The 16,361-nt window shown below is 41.6% G+C and overlaps 1 protein-coding gene across 2 annotated transcripts; it reads left to right on the forward strand.

Moving 5' to 3' along the window:
* Positions 1–347: 347 nt before the first annotated feature.
* On the forward strand, positions 348–15,312 carry LOC140734832 (uncharacterized). Of its 2 annotated transcripts, none has more exons than XM_073059410.1 (5): positions 348–518; positions 10,005–10,111; positions 10,824–11,163; positions 12,498–12,635; positions 13,519–15,312. In XM_073059410.1, exons 3-5 carry the CDS (start codon positions 10,938–10,940, stop codon positions 15,045–15,047), a joined length of 1,893 nt encoding a protein of 630 aa, XP_072915511.1. In that variant the 5' UTR covers positions 348–518; positions 10,005–10,111; positions 10,824–10,937; the 3' UTR covers positions 15,048–15,312. The 2 variants fall into 2 exon arrangements, with proteins under 2 accessions (XP_072915511.1, XP_072915512.1); XM_073059411.1 differs by having other exon boundaries at positions 10,843–11,163.
* Positions 15,313–16,361: the final 1,049 nt, after the last annotated feature.

Genomic DNA, 16,361 nt, shown 5'->3' on the forward strand with positions numbered 1-16,361 from the left:
CGTATCTTAATTATAGAAAAGTAGGAAGTTTTCCCTTCTTGTGACGAAGTCTACACCGGTTAGGCCGTCCAAGCGATGTTACATTTGGCGACAAAGAAAACGAAAACAAAAGGCCAGAATTAGCAACATAGCACAACATTGGTTTAAACTTCGTAAGGGGATTCAGATGGTCCACATTTGTTCTGTGTGTGATTGGATTCTATGTCAGCGAAGTTGATTTTTTTTAGGTGAGCTTTCTGGTAATACAACGAGGGGTCAGAACTCTCAACCGCACTGTGAAAGCAGAAGCGGAAAGTTAACCGGGCGCACCCACATCCTTCGGAACGCAGGACTTCGCTGGGCTTGTCTCCGCCCACCCGCCGCCGATCGTGCCGTCCGGGAGTTAGCTCTCTCATCAGTTGGGGGTGCGAGGGGAAGCAAACATATCTGCTTCGTAAGGTAGTTTGAGGAAAACACGTCCCGAGTACCTTGAGTAACCGAGCAGTTACTTAGATGTCTCCGGACTCCAGGAACGTGAGGTAGGTCAGCGGCAAATCTCAGCACGAGTAGATCGTCCGCTCGGTTTTGAGAGTGACTAGTTTTATCGCGCCTTCCCCGGCTGGAAGACGAGAGCAGCGACTCCCGGTGTGCGTCTGAATCCCGGCAGGAGTTCCCCCGACCCTGGCCCTCTGCCCTGTTGCTCGGTGGGGGGCTCCCTGTCTAGACAGCCCGACACCGTCCCGTCCCTCATTAAACTTTCGCCGACGTGATCCCGTGTCCAGCCGAGTCTGCCGTTAGTCTAGTAAACCTTAATACCCCATAAATGCGGCCACCATTTCTGCATCTGCTGATTGAACACCGGAATGGACAACGATTTGTTAGATAGTGGCGGAGGAATGCGAAGGTGCTTTCTTTCACAGCCATGCTTCCTGCGCGTATGGGTTCGGTGAGCCGATAGGCGAGCAGATTTATGTTCTGTACGACACAATGGACTTGTTTTATTTCAAAGATTGCCTTATTCATGAACTGTGTAAGTAGATAATTCCCTGGTCGTTCTGGTTCTGTCGTGTCAGCATGTCACCAGTCTCCCATTACATTTACATGCATTCCTTGTACAAACAGACTGAAGGGTTTCATCCCCTCAATGTGCAATGTCCGGAGGCTTTAAATGTGGCCTTTTTATAACCATATATCAATTACAGCACGGAAACAGGCTATCTCGGCCCTTCTAGTCCGTGCTGAACGCTTACTCTCACCTAGTCCCACCTACCTGCATAACCTTCCATTCCTTTCCTGTCCAGGAACCCAGCCAATTTTCTTTTAAATGACAAAATCGAACCTGCCTCTACCACTTCTACTGGAAGCTCGTTCCACACAGATACCACTCTCTGAGTAAAGAAGTTTCCCCCTTGTGTTACCCCTAAACTTTTGCCCCTGAACTCTCAACTCATGTCCTCTTGTTTGAATCTCCCCTACTCTCAATGGAAAAAGCCTATCCACGTCAACTCTATCTATCCCCCTCATAATTTTAAATACCTCTATCAAGTCCCCCCTCAACCTTCTACGCTCTAAAGAATAAAGACCTAACTTGTTCAACCTTTCTCTGTAACTTAGGTGCTGAAACCCAGGTAACATTCTAGTAAATCTTCTCTGTACTCTCTCTATTTTGTTGACATCTTTCCTATAATTCGATGACGAGAACTGTACTCAATACTCCAAATTTGTCCTCACCAATGACGTGTACAATTTTAACATTACATCCCAACTCCTATACTCAATGCTCTGATTTATAAAGGCCAGCATACCAAAAGCGTTCTTCACCACCCTATCCACATGAGATTCCACCTTCAGGGAACTATGCACAATTATTCCTAGATCACTCTGTTCTTCTGCATTCCTCAACACCCTACCATTTACCATGTATGTCCTATTTTGATTATTCCTACCAAAATGCAGTACACTTATCAGCATTAAACTCCATCTGCCATCTTTCAGTCCACTCTTCTAACTGGCTTAAATCTCTCTGCAAGCTTTGAAAACCTATTTCATTATTCACAACGCCACCTATCTTAGTATTATCTGCATACTTACTAATCCAATTTACCACCCCATCATCCAGATCATTAATGTATATGACAAACAACATTGGACCCAGTACAAATCCCTGAGGCACACCACTAGTCACTGGCCTCCAACCTGACAAACAGTTATCCACCACTACTCTCTGGTATCTCCCATCCAGCCACTGTTGAATCTATTTCACTACTTCAATATTAATATCTAACGATTGAACCTTCCTAACTAACCTTCCGTGTGGAACCTTGTCAAAGGCCTTACTGAAGTCCATATAGACAACATGCACTGCCTTACCCTCGTCAACTTTCCTAGTAACCTCTTCAAAAAATTCAATAAGATTTGTCAAACATGACCTTCCACACACAAATTCATGTTGTCTGCTCCTAATCAGACCCTGTCTATCCAGATAATTATATATACCATCTCTAAGAATACTTTCCATTAATTTACCCACCACTGACGTCAAACTTACAGGTCGATAATTGCTAGGTTTACTCTTAGAACCCTTTTTAAACAATGGAACCACATGAGCAATACGCCAATCCTCTGGCACCATCACTGTTTCTAAGGACATTTGAAATATTTCTTTCAGAGCTCCTGCTATTTCTACACTAATTTCCCTCAAGGTCCTAGGGAATATCCTGTCAGGACTAGGAGACTTATCCACTTTTATATTCTTTAAAAGCTCTAGTACTTCCTCTTCTTCTTTAATCATCATAGTTTCCATAACTACCCTACTTGTTTCCCTTACCTTACACAATTCAATATCCTTCTCCTTAGTGAATACCGATGAAAAGAAATTGTTCAAAATCTCCCCCATCTCTTTTGGCTCCACACATAGCTGTCCACTCTGATTCTCTAAGGAACCAATTTTATCCCTCACTATCCTTTTGCTATTAATATAACTGTAGAAACCCTTTGGATTTATCGTCACCTTACTTGCCAAAGCAACCTCATATCTTCTTTTAGCTTTTCTAATTTCTTTCTTAAGATTCTTTTTACATTCTTTATACTCCTCGAGCACCTCATTTATTCCATGCTGCCTATATTTATTGTAGATCTCTCTCTTTTACCAAACCAAGTTTCCAATATCCCTTGAAAACCATGGCTCTCTCAAACTTCTAACCTTTCCTTTCAACCTAACAGGAACATAAAGATCCTGTACCCTCAAAATTTCACCTTTAAATGACCTCCATTTCTCTATTACATCCTTCCCATAAATCAAATTGTCCCAATCCACTCCTTCTAAATCCTTTCGCATCTCCTCAAAGTTAGCCTTTCTCCGATCAAAAAATCTCAACCTTGGGTCCAGTCCTATCCTTCTCCATAATTATATTGAAACTAATGGTATTGTGATCACTGGACCCGAAGTGCTCCCCAACACATACCTCCGTCACCTGACCTATCTCATTCCCTAACAGGAGATCCAACACTGCCCCTTCTCAAGTTGGTACCTCTATGTATTACTGCAAACAACTATCCTGCACACATTTTACAAACTCCAAACCATCCATCCCTTTTTCCATGGAGGTTTTGCAGTACATCCTTCAGCATGCACTCCCGGACACCTGAATGTCCCATTTCACGGGAATGAGTTGCCAACAGCTCCTTGCAAGGTTTGAGTGGATCATAGCGCGTCTTCCAGCAAACCAGTGATCGAGTTACTGGAATTTGTTTCCCAGATGCTGAAGTGGGATTCAATATCCAGATCAATAGCTCAGGCCCAGGGCATTGTGAGCTAATCCAAAGTCTCTGGGTTTGCCATGGGAGGAAATATTCGTTTTTTTTCCCCAAATACTCCACACCTGATTTTTGACCATCTCTCTTTTATGTAAAAATGGAACATGAGGTGCACTTGAGTGAGGTGGCTGTCCTTGTGAGGCACTCTGAGCTGCTAAGCTTCAACTGTCATTCTGGTTCCTTCAGTTCTCCAGGTTAATCATCTGTATAACAAAGTGCGATATTACCCCACAGAACATCTTCCCTTTTTTATTACAGCCCCTTGAGATGGAGATCTTCCTTCCAATACCTTTAGTGAACTCTGTATGTGGACATTCAAACACCTTTTTGCTTCTTCTCTCGTCAATGTCTATCAACTTCTGCAAAAGACGTGGATCTGGACAATGAAAGCGTCTACCCTTTATTTCTCTTCCCATGTTCTTACAGTCAATTTCCAATACATGTTGCAAAGTTGTTTCTAACTCACACTTTCTCCAACTATTTCTTGTGCAGACCTTCTCAAAAATGCTTCTGAAGGTTTATATGGGAGACATCTGCAGTCATTTATTTACCTGGAAAAAAAGATTGATCAGAATGAATTGGCTTTCACAATCCCTTACCCACTTTTGTTGATTCACTCTGTGCAATTGGTGCCTCACTCTGCTGCAGAAGACAGGTTTGTGCAATGTTCCAGCTAGTAAAATGAAATCAAGAGGACCTTAATGACCAAATACTTGACCATTTTTAAATAATGGAGGGATATTTGCTGTTTTCATAATTTCCCATACAAGAGATACTGGAAGATTTTGAGTGGTCATGCATGCTGCACAGAAACAGGATGTTTGGCTCACCAAGTCCATGAAACTCTCAAGCACCCACTTCTTCTCCCCACAATCTCATCAACTCCTGTCTAATTCTACCTGTCCACACCAGGGATAATTTACACTGCCGTTTAACCGACCAAGCCAGATGTCGTCGGGATGCTGAGGGGGATCAGAGTAGTCAGAGAAAGCCCATGTAGTCAAAGGAAAATGTGTGAACTCCACACCTGAGGCCTGGATTGATCCCGAGTCCCAGAGCTGTGTGGTGGCTGTGCTGCCCAAATCCCTTGCAATAGTTGTACCAGATAACCATCTGGTCTTGCAGATATATCCCCCTCAAGTCAAATTTTAAACAATTTTTCTTATTCTATTAAATATAGTAATTTTTTCTTTATTTTGAGTTTGACTCTCTTCACTTCCACGATGCTTGAAAAATTGACTTGATATTTCCCATTTCCCTCAGCCGTTCTACATAATTGAATATTTTCATTAAAACATCTACAGTGTACCTTGTCCCTTACAAGTTATTTTGATTTTATTTTTGCACCCGCTTGTTTTTTTTCCTATCTCAAACTTCATTCTTAAATAATCAGATGCAGAGGAAACTGATTTGTGTTACTCAATCTGGCATTTATTGTTTCAAAACTCTTCCATCAGTGCTATTTATTTTTGCAGCTAGGATTAGTCTCAGCGTTGGGTTCAGAAAGAATCCATTATGCCACAGTAGATGCTTCACGTCCCTAGATAATAGGAATATTCCAGAATATTTCCTTCCCATAAGAATACTTCCCTGGTTTGTTTATCAATAGTAAGAATTTGTGTTGTTATGTAACCTCGTTCCCTTTCTTGCTATGTCCATGTTTCTGAGATTGGTCACAGTAATTAATTCTTCATTTTCCATTTGTGCGTTGTTAAGATATTTTCTACCCTATTAGGAATCCTATCCCTCTGGTCTCAGTCTAATGAATATTGGATTTGTATTTATTCCTTAATTAGTGACACCTCGAACACCTATAATTTTACTCTTTTTCTCTTCCTCATAGCTTCGTGTCTTGATGGTATCTTGATAGCTTAATGAAAAACAACGTATGACATGACTGTTGTATCTGGGAATTAAGAAGCTATTACAAAAATAGCTCAGACAATTTCAAATATGGGGCTTATAATTATTTTCCTGTCAGTTCTGTCTTTATAAGCTTGATAATGTACCATAAGATAGCGGAGCAGAATTAGGCCATTTGGCCCATCGATTCTGCTCTGTCATTTCATCATGACTGATCCATTTTTTCCTCTCAGCCCCAATCTCCTGCCTTCTCTCCGTATCCCTTCATGCCCTGACCAGTCAAGAATATACCAAATTCTGCCTTAAATATACATAAAGACTTGGCTTCTTCAGCTGCTTATGGCAAAGAATTCCACAGATTCTCCACTTCACTCTCCACTCTCTGGCAAGAGAAATTCCTCCTCATCTCCGTTCTAAAATGATGCTTCTCTATTCTGAAGCTGTGTCCTCTGGTCTTAGACTCTCCTACCATAGGAAACATCCTCTCCATATTCACTCTGTTGAGGCCTTTCATCATTTGATAGGTTTCAATGTGGTCACCCCTGATTCTCCTGAATTCCAGCTAATACAGGCCCAGAGCCATCAAACACTGTTCATATGACAAGCCATTCAATCCTGGAATAATTTTCGTGAATCTCCTTTGAACCTTCTCCAGTTTCAGCTCCTCCTTCCTAAGATGGGAGTCCCAAACCTGCTCACAATACTCCAAGAGAGGTCTCACCAGTACTTCATAACATCTCAACATTTCATTTTGCTTTTGTATTCTAGTCCCCTTGAAATGAATGTTAACATCTCATTTGCCTTCCTCACCACAGAGTCAACCTGTAGATTAGCCTTTAGGGAACCCTGCACAAGGGCTCCCAAGTCCATTTGCACTTCAGTTTTTGTATTTTCTCTCCATTTAGAAAATAGTCAAACGTTTCAGTTCTTCTACCAAAGTATGTGAGCATACACTTCCCAACACTGTATTCCATCTGCTATTTCTTTGCCCATTCTCCTAATCTGTCTAAGTCCTTCTGTAGACTGTCTACTTCCTCAAAGCTTCTGCCCCTCCACCTATCGTCACATCATCTGCAAACTTTGCAACAAAGCTTAACAATTCCATCATCCAAATCATTGACATATAATGCAAAAAGAATTAGTCCCAGCTCAGACCCCTGTGGAACACCACTAGTCACTGGCAGCCAGCCAGAAAAGGCTCCTTTTATTCACACTCTTTGCCTCCTGCCAATCAGCCACTGCTTTATCCATGTTAGAATCTTTCCTGTAGTACCATGGGCTCCTAGCTTGTTAAGCAGCCTCGTGTGTGGCACCTCGTCAAAGACCTTCTGAAAACCCAAGAGCGCAACATCCACCGATTCTCCGCTGTCTATCCTGTTATTTCTTCAAAGATTTCCAACAGATTTGTCAGGCGAGACTTTCCCTTGAGGAAACCATGCTGACTGTGGCCTATTTTATCATGTGCCTCCAGGTACCCTGATACCACAGCCTTAATATTTATCGACTCCAACGTCTTCCCAACCACTGAGGTCAGACTAACTGGCCTATAAGTTCCTGATCCTCTCCCTTTTTGAAGAGTGGAGTGACATTTGCAATTTTCCAGTCTTCCAGAACCATTCCAGAATGTAGTGATTCCTGAATGATCATTACTAATGTCTCCATAATCTCCTTAGCCACCTCTATAAATTAGCAATCAAGGAGGCTGTTTCAACTCTTGACTCAAACAGAATTGTTCCAGGCAATAGTGGTATGTGTTGTCTTATTAGTGTTGGGCCAGCTTAATGAGTAACACGACAGTACGACTTAGCTGGGGTAATTTTTCTATTAGTAGACCATACACACTTGGTGGTCATTTATTAGGTACAGGAGGTAAACAGGAGTGGCCTCTGAGTGTATGTTCGTGGTCTTCTGCTGCTGTAGCCCATCCACTTCAAGGCTTGACGTGTTGTGCATTCAGAGATGCTCATCTGCACCCGAGTGCTAAAACACATGTTTGGTTGAGTTACTGTCACCCTCCTGTCAGTCTGAACCATTCTTTCATACCCTCTGATGAGCAGCGCGCTTTCACCGGCAGAAATGCCGCTCACTTAATGGTTTTTGTTTATCGGGACATTGTGGGAGCCACGGTAGTGTAGCGGTTAGCGTGACGCTATTACAGCTCGGGGCACCGGTGTTCGGAGTTCAATCCCGCCACCCTCTGAAAGCAGTCTGTACCTCCTCCCTGTGGAATGCATGGGTTTTCCCCACGTGTTCCAGTTTCCTCCCACAGTCCAAACACGTACCGGGTAGGTGAATTAATCATTGTTAATTGTCCTAGGGTTAGTCAGACGGCGGGGCTCAAAAGGCCGGAAGGACCTATTCTGCACTGTATCACTAGATAGAAATAGACAAATAAATTCTCTGTAAAACTCTCGAGACTGTGTGCATGAAAATCCCAGAGAATCAGCAGTTTCTGAGGTACGCAAACCACACTGTCCGGCACTAACAATCATTTCACAGTCAAAGTCACTTAAATCCTATTTCTTCCCCATTCTGATGTTTTGTCTAAGTGATAGCAGAACCTCTTGACAATGTCTGCATGCTTTCATGAGAACGTAAGAAATAGGAGCAGGAGTAGATCTTCCCCATCGAGCCTGCCCCGCCATTCAATAAGATCATGGCTGATCTGACCATGGACTCATCTCCACCTACCTCTCTTTTCCCCATAACCCTTAATTCCCCTACTATGCAAAAATCTATCCAACTTTGTGTTAAATATACTTACTAAGGTAGCCTCCACTACTTTATTGGACAGAGAATTCCATAGATTCACCACCCTCTGGGAAAAGCAGTTCCTCCTCATCTACTCCCTCGAGTCCTGAGGCTATGTCCCCTAATTCTAGTCTCACCTAGCAGTGGAAGCAACTTTCCTGTCTCTATCTTATCTATCCCTTTCATAATTTTATATGTTTCTATAAGATCTCTCATTCTTCTGAATTCCAGTGAGTACAGTCCCAGGCAACTCAATCTTTCCTCATAGTCTAACCCCCTCATCTCTGGAATCAATCTAGTGAATCTCCTCTGCACCGCCTCCAAAGCTAGTATATCCTTTGTGATGTAAGGAGACCTGAACTGCATGCAGCCTCACCAGTACCCTGTACAGTTACAGCAAAACCTCCCGTGCCCACTCACTTAACCTATCTATATCTCTCTGCAGCCTCTCCATATCCTTTGCACAGTTTGCTTTTCCACTCAATTTAGTGTCATCGGCAAACTGAGGTACACTACACGTGCTCCCCTCTTCCAGATTGTTAATGTATGGTGTGAACAGTGGCGGGCCCAGCACAGATCCCTGTGGCACACCACTCACCACTGATTGCCAACCAGAGAAACTTCTATATACCTCAACTCTCTGCTGTCTATTGGTAACCAATCCTCTATCCATGCTAATACATCACCCCTAACTCTATGCGTCCTTTTTTTTTAGAGGTAAGTCTTTTATGTGGCACCTTATTGAATACCTTCTGGAAATCCAAGTAAATGACATCCATCTGTTCCCCTCTATTCACTATGCTCGTTATATCGTCAAAGAACGCCAGTGAGTTTGTCAGATAGGACCTGCCTTTACTGAATTTGTACTGCATCTGCCATTTCTTTCCAGATGCCTTGCTATTTCTTCTTTAATGATAGCTTCAAGCATTTTCCCAACTACAGATCTTAAATTAACTAGCCTATAGTTACTTGCCTTTTGCCTACATCCTTGTTTGAACAGTGGCGTGACATCTGTCTTCTTCCAATCTGCCAGGACCTGCCCGGAGTCCAGAGAATTTTGGTACTTTATCACCAAAGCCTCTACTATAATCTGGTACTGTTTCTTTCAGTACCCTGGGATGCATTCCATCTGGACCATGGGACTTGTCTATCTCCAAGCCCACAAGTTTGCTCAGAATTACCTCTTTAGTGATGGCTATTACATAGAGATCCTCACCTCCCATTGCATCTATAACATCCATATCATTTCACTTTGGCACGTTAGACATGTCCTCCACTGTGAAAACTAACACAAAATAGTCATTCAAAGCCTCGGCTACTTCCTTATTACCCAAAATCAATTCCTGCTTCTCGTTGTCCAAGGAATGTTCATTGAGTTGCTACCACATGATTGGATTAATGAGCAGGTGTGCCTAATAAAGTGGCCACTGAGTGTCCATGTGGGGAATTCAAAACCAACCTGGGAAAAGTGGAAGTCATCTGTCTTGAAAGTAAAGTCTGACAAAGTTCCAGTCATCTTGTGCCTTTCATTTTAACTTCTGAAGTCTATTTAATTATCAACATTTCCTTTTTTTACTGCTTGTTCAATATACTAGAAGGAATTATTGTGAAGATAACTAACTTCCTTACTCTGAGGGCATGCCTGACTGCAAGAATCAAGTCAATCTTGTTTGAAGATCTAAAGGCGTGCATCAGTGGAGAGGTATGTGTGGTTCATCTTCATTTTGTTTACATATTTCAGCATTTCAATCATCAACATATTTCCGTCGTCGTCGTTAGGTCGCATCTGGAATTTCCAGTTGGTGGACGATTTCCCTCCACGCCGCTCTGACATATTGGGGAAATCATATACTGGGCAGGTTAGAGCAGTGGTTTTCCATTGCCTTCTGCCGGGTGAGCTTAAAGAGATCCCCACGTCTTGCAGTGGATGACCAGGACGTCTAAATGCCTTGTCGTGCTCTTAGCGCTCCACCAACGCCTGCTGGCCTGCCTTCTTGACCGCTGGACCATTAATTGGTCTCCTCCGCTCAGTCCGCCAGGGCCAGACTTCACATGCTGGGATAGGGAGATCCCCTACCTCACCGAGGGTCGAAGACCCATCGGCTACCCTCACCTGGTTTGGCCCGTCTGCTGAGATGATTTACCGGGGTGTGGTCGCTGCATGTGTTACAGCTACTTGGAGCCACAGGTGAGAGCTGAGCGCCAGGTGGGGACCAAAGGTGGACGAGCTGCCCTGAAAAAGGGCACGGCAGGCCCCCCCACCAGAGGTGCTACCCCTCCCTAGACACCCCATACACCCCCATATTGCAGCTTCTTTAAATTATGCAGATTATTGATACTGCAATTTTGTGATTATTAGAAGTATGTATAGTAATCTATATACAAATATTCATGTTTCATTTACAAATTTGCAGGGCCTACTTCCCATTTCAGGTATATTGAAGACAGTATATTCTCAGAAGTATCCAAGACATTGCTTCTAATGTGTGTGCAGTTATTCCTAATTAAATACCTAAGAAATCGTCAATATGATTTGTTGGCATAGTCAATCACTTCCACTGCTGCTGTTGTTGATGCTCACGATCCATCAGGGTCTATCAAATCAGCTTGCATGCAATTATTCAACCATTGTGGATTGTATAATCGATGTAAAAGCTGCTCTAGCGAAAGGGATGAAGAGCTTGGACCTAATTCATAAGCGTTCAAAGGAGGAGTGCCTTGAGGAGTGCTGTAATGGCCTACCTACAAAAAGTAGTAAGTGATTTGAAGATATGTTTGCTATCACATATGTATGTTCTTAAAACTTTTATTACAGTATATACTTTGCATCTTTCATTCAAAGGTCAGTAAGGTAGCAAACACTTCATTGACAAAATAACTTTAGGATGAGGTAAAGGGAGAATCAGGGATTATGAGTGGTATTGATAACACACATGTAATCAGTACCTATAACTTTGTATTCTTGTGGTAGAAAAGGTTTCACAATGGTAGACTAATGAGTCATAAAGAAATTTCAAGATAATAATGCCTGCAGTTTGGACCCTGTGGCATTATTTGACAACTAAACTCTAATCTAAAAAGGATCCTGTGGTGTTCATTTTTCATGTACAAATTATACAGACATTGACTTCACTTGCAGTAGATTGCCAAGATAATTATTTTTGGATGAAGTCTCTCCTCTCATGAAATTGGACTAGGCGCTTACCTCCATGTGCTGTTTGCGTTTATTTTCTTGACTTTTGGCATCTGACGTGTTTAATATTCCATGATTCATGCTGAGCCCATTTTTTGCCACTGGTTTCATTAATCTGAGCTCAAAGGTGAAACTTCTCACCTTTGTAAAACAGTATCAGTGCAACTAAAAACATATTGTATAGCTTGGCTAAATTCTTCATTATTTAAAGAGACCCTGCAGACATCAGGCGGTCTGACTGAGCAACTTCAAAAGCCATGGCAGGTTACTGAAACAATTACCTCGGTCCCCAAGAAGTGCCGAGATTAATGTGGAGCAGGATTTGCCATTTGGTGGATGCCTCAGTGGTAATGCTAGAGGCAGAACTCCTTTACCAATCTCTGGTGGCAGCTCCAGCAACGTGACCAACTGAGACACTGGTGTCACTTTTCTCTGTGTGGTAAACGAGGTCATTTATCTTAAAACAAGGCTGCCCTTGGATGTCCTTTACTGGTGTGATGGGAACCATTATAACAAGTTTAAATAATAAAAAAGCAAAAATGCTATGACCTTTAGGTGTGAAAATTAACACCATCCTCATGCCTTGCCAATTTCTCATTGCCCATTGAGATGTCGTCAATACACGAAGGCAATAGGAAGAGAAAAAGAGAAAGATTTTAGGTGCTGAATTTGTCACTAATTAGGGAATAAGTATTAGACTGAGAGATCAGTAGGGTATGATGTCTAATAGGGTATATCTCAATAATATGCCAATAGAAAATTAAGAATTATTGTGACCCAGGTCAGAAACATGCAGATCTCTGGAGACACAGAGATTTTGCAGATTCTGGAATTTTTCAACAACACATTCTCAAATAATAGTTAATGTAATCTCTTCCATTTTTCTTTTATTTAGGAGGGTACCCTTGCAATTTTGTGACATTTCATCCCACAAACAAATCTTCTTCAAATTGCTATCTTTTTTATTGTTCTGAAAAAGATGCTTGTCCAACGATTCGTTTACCTGGATACAACAGCTACATTATTGAAAATGGTAATAAGCATTTATTTTATAAGCTAATATCTTATTTGTAATAAAGTGTTGAAATTCTTGGTTTGTTTCAAAATGTATGTTCAATAGAAAGTATCAATTATGTAAAACAAATCAATTTTGAAATGGTGTAATTTATATTATTGTGATCATAAAGGATGGTATGCAGATTTCTGGCCTCCTGTAATCAGATTTCCTGCACTAGTTTGGAACTCCAGGACATAAACAACGTAACTGTATATTTGAGGAAAAGCTGGAATGAAAATAGGATATGTTAGATTCCTCATTGGATCAGACAGAATATGTGAGACAGGTCGATAACTTTTCATCAGAGCTGCCTAAGAAGAGGGTGGAAATGAAAATGAAAGTAGTTGGTTTAATGGAGACCATAGAACGAGAAAACTAATGGTGCAGAGGAATTGAACAAATTAGGACACAAAGAAATGAGTCAGAGTAAATGGGAAGAGAATCATTATCCAAAACTGGAAGCTGATGGGAATTTGAATGTGGAGAAATTAGGTAGTCCTGGAAAGCAAACATGCTGGAGAAAATGTGTGCTCCACGCTCACAAACCGTCCATCCACAGTTCAGGTTGATTAGTGCTCAATCAAACCACAATGTCACCGATTTCCGGTAGCCTGTAGCAGAAGTCATTCCACTAGTTCAGGAGGATGAGTACAACCGATGACTGATCACAGATGTGGGGTGGTGGATGACAAATATCATGAATCACCTCCTTTAAAAACAAACATACCTTGATTGAGGTAGTTTTTAGGAAACATTCAGGCCCCTATTCCAGTGGGAGGACATTGGACATTTTCTGTTTATATTATCAATGTATTACGATGACTTTATGAGAAGTACACAAACATTTTTTTGCTTGTAGATCAAACAAATGTGGAAATATTAAATACAGCAACAAAGAATTCCCAGAGCAGAGAAAAATCTTCAAATAATGGAATTCCAATTGATATCAAAACTTCAGCACCTGGTCTTACATTGAGTCGAAGAACAATCAACATTTTCCCACTGACCACCATTCAGTCAAGAGTCAAGCAACCAATGATGGCCACCACTTTCAAAGCACCCATGATTCTGTTCTCAACTTCCACTAAAACTACATCTTCCATTACACAGTTACCTGTGAAGACAACTTCTTCAGTGACAACTAAAGAGTCAACAGCAACCAGCACCCCCCAAAATGGCCTCTTACTGACATTTGCCAAGATGGTGCCAACCACTGTTTTCCCAATAATTCGACCAACACAGACAAGAACGGCTGCCCTCCCCACGGTTCCATCAGTAACTTCTATGTTAACAGGAACTGTCTTGCCAACCACAACCCAGGCAATAACTACCATCACGACTAAACCACTTGCAACCACTACCCTTCAAACCACCTCCACTATTCAACCTACAATGATCACTGCTCCTCCATCCACTGTTGAAACCACCTCATCTCAAGCTATGACCACTACCATCCTGACCAATCAGCCTACAGCCACTACCCTGCCAATCACCACCGACCAACCTACAACCGCTACCCTGCCAATCACCACCGACCAACCTACAACCGCTACCCTGCCAATCACCACCGACCAACCTACAACCGCTACCCTGCCAATCACCACCGACCAACCTACAGCCACTACCCTGCCAATCACCACCGACCAACCTACAACCGCTACCCTGCCAATCACCACCGACCAACCTACAGCCACTACCCTGCCAGTCACCACCAACCAACCTACAACGACTCCCCTCCCAACCACTACCCTCGCAACGACCACCAATGAACCTACCACAACAGCCACCCTCCCAACCACTACCTATCAACCTACAACAACCACTACCCTCCCAACCACCCTACAAACCACTCCAATTCCAACTACAATGACCACTACTTTCCCAACCACAACAGCTCAACCATCCATGCATACTACTCCTCTGATCCATCAAACCAGCACCACCACTCCCCCAACCAGTCTGCAAACCTCTACTGCACAGTTGAAAACTGCTCTCCCAGAAACACGACCAATGGCCACCATCACCACTGTCTTGGCAAGAAAGTTGAATCCAACTGTAACTCAGCAACCCGCTGAATCCAGAAACTCAGCTGCTAAAACTCCATTCTTTCGAATCATAACTGCAGTGTCAAACAATGGAGATACTAATAAAAAGGATGATGAGGAAAAAGACCCCAGGCAAAATTTTGGAGGTCAGAATGAATCAGCAGGAAAATTTGGAGATTCACAAATGGAAATCAAAGGCGGACTGATTACAGCTTTATTGTTTGGATTGTTATTTCTAACAATAGTGATTGTAATATTAAGTAAACAGGTAATTGAATCCTACAGAAGAAGGCACTATACTAAGATGGATTTTGTAATGAATGGAATATATGTAGATGCATGAACTGAAGTATTCTGGGGTTAAAAAAAAATTGCATTATTAACATCATGGATTTGGAGGGAATCCCAGAACAACAAAAGCATCTACAAAATTGATGATGGTTAACTTTTATTTTTGTTGAATGTGAAAAATAACATGTACATAATTTGAAAGAACATAGCTAGTGTGTTTTCTATTTTAACTCCACTCCCATGAGAAGTTATTTTTTGTTAATATCTGATTTTTTTTATTGGAATGTGAATGAAAATGATTAAATACTTGTAAATCATTTGTTGGAAAATCTCGGGTTTTTTTGCTAGAAATTCCAGATGCTGATTTATTAAGTGTGGAATTAATCTTTGTATTGGTGTGTGGAATTTGAAGACATTGATTGGAGAGGAAGTACAAAATTATGGTGAGAAAGACTTAGAAAAGTTTGAGGTGATGACACACTTGTGTAATGCTGGTTTTGTTCCAGGCCTGTCGGTTGGACTTGTGTGACAATATTTAAAGAGAGCACCACACACAAAATGCTGGAGGAACTTAGCAAAACAGACATCATCAATGGAAATGAATAAACTGTCAATGTTTTGGGCCAAGACCCTTCATCAGCATCCTAAGGTGCTGCCTGATCTGTGAGTTCCTCCAGCATTTTGTGTGTGTTGCTCTGGATTTCCAGCATCTGCAGAATCTCTTGTGTTTATGGTTGATTTCCGTGAAAAGACTGTTCCACAGATTAAGAAAGACCATGTATAGTGATTTGTGCTCCCTGCTATTTTCTTGGAATAGTTGCATCATAAAGATAATTTCCTCTAAATGGATGGAATTCATACAATGGTTCAGGGTGCAATTTTTCAGCAAGTTGAGAAAGACCCTGACAATGTGGTTGAAATGTCTGTTTTCATGAAGATGGCCACAATTAAGACTTCCCTGAGGCCTTTTGGTAAATCCTGCTCTTCCCAGATGTGAACAATGGGATTGTGGATTTGGAATGTATGCTTTTCAGTGCTGAGTTTTAGGAGGTATTGTCTGCTCCTGAATTCTTGATATATGCAGATCATCGTTGGAATTGTTGATGTTTACAATTTATAATAAAACTCAATTCTTACATTTGATAATAATTATTAAAGGATAACATTAATAAACACACTGATTCTAATTTATGTGCAAATTATTCTCCTAACAGAGATAAATTAAATGTGGTAGAGGAACAAAAGGATCTGTAAATTGAAATACATAAATCACCGAAAGAAACAAACCAAATACTTGGGTTAATTTAATCGTTTCTCGGCCTTTTGGCTAAGATCAAGTGTAGCATCCTTGGGACATGTGACAATC

The sequence above is a fragment of the Hemitrygon akajei genome, chromosome 10, assembly GCF_048418815.1.
Source record: "Hemitrygon akajei chromosome 10, sHemAka1.3, whole genome shotgun sequence".
Classification (NCBI taxonomy): Eukaryota; Metazoa; Chordata; class Chondrichthyes; order Myliobatiformes; family Dasyatidae; genus Hemitrygon; species Hemitrygon akajei.

Excerpts from the sequence above, each read along its gene's own strand:
- LOC140734832 (XM_073059410.1), top strand. The coding sequence starts at position 10,938 with ATGATTTGTTGGCATAGTCAATCACTTCCACTGCTGCTGTTGTTGATG. Across the intron at positions 11,164-12,497 it reads TGGCCTACCTACAAAAAGTA|GAGGGTACCCTTGCAATTTT; the intron begins GTAAGTGATTTG and ends TCTTTTATTTAG. Across the intron at positions 12,636-13,518 it reads CAGCTACATTATTGAAAATG|ATCAAACAAATGTGGAAATA; the intron begins GTAATAAGCATT and ends TTTTGCTTGTAG.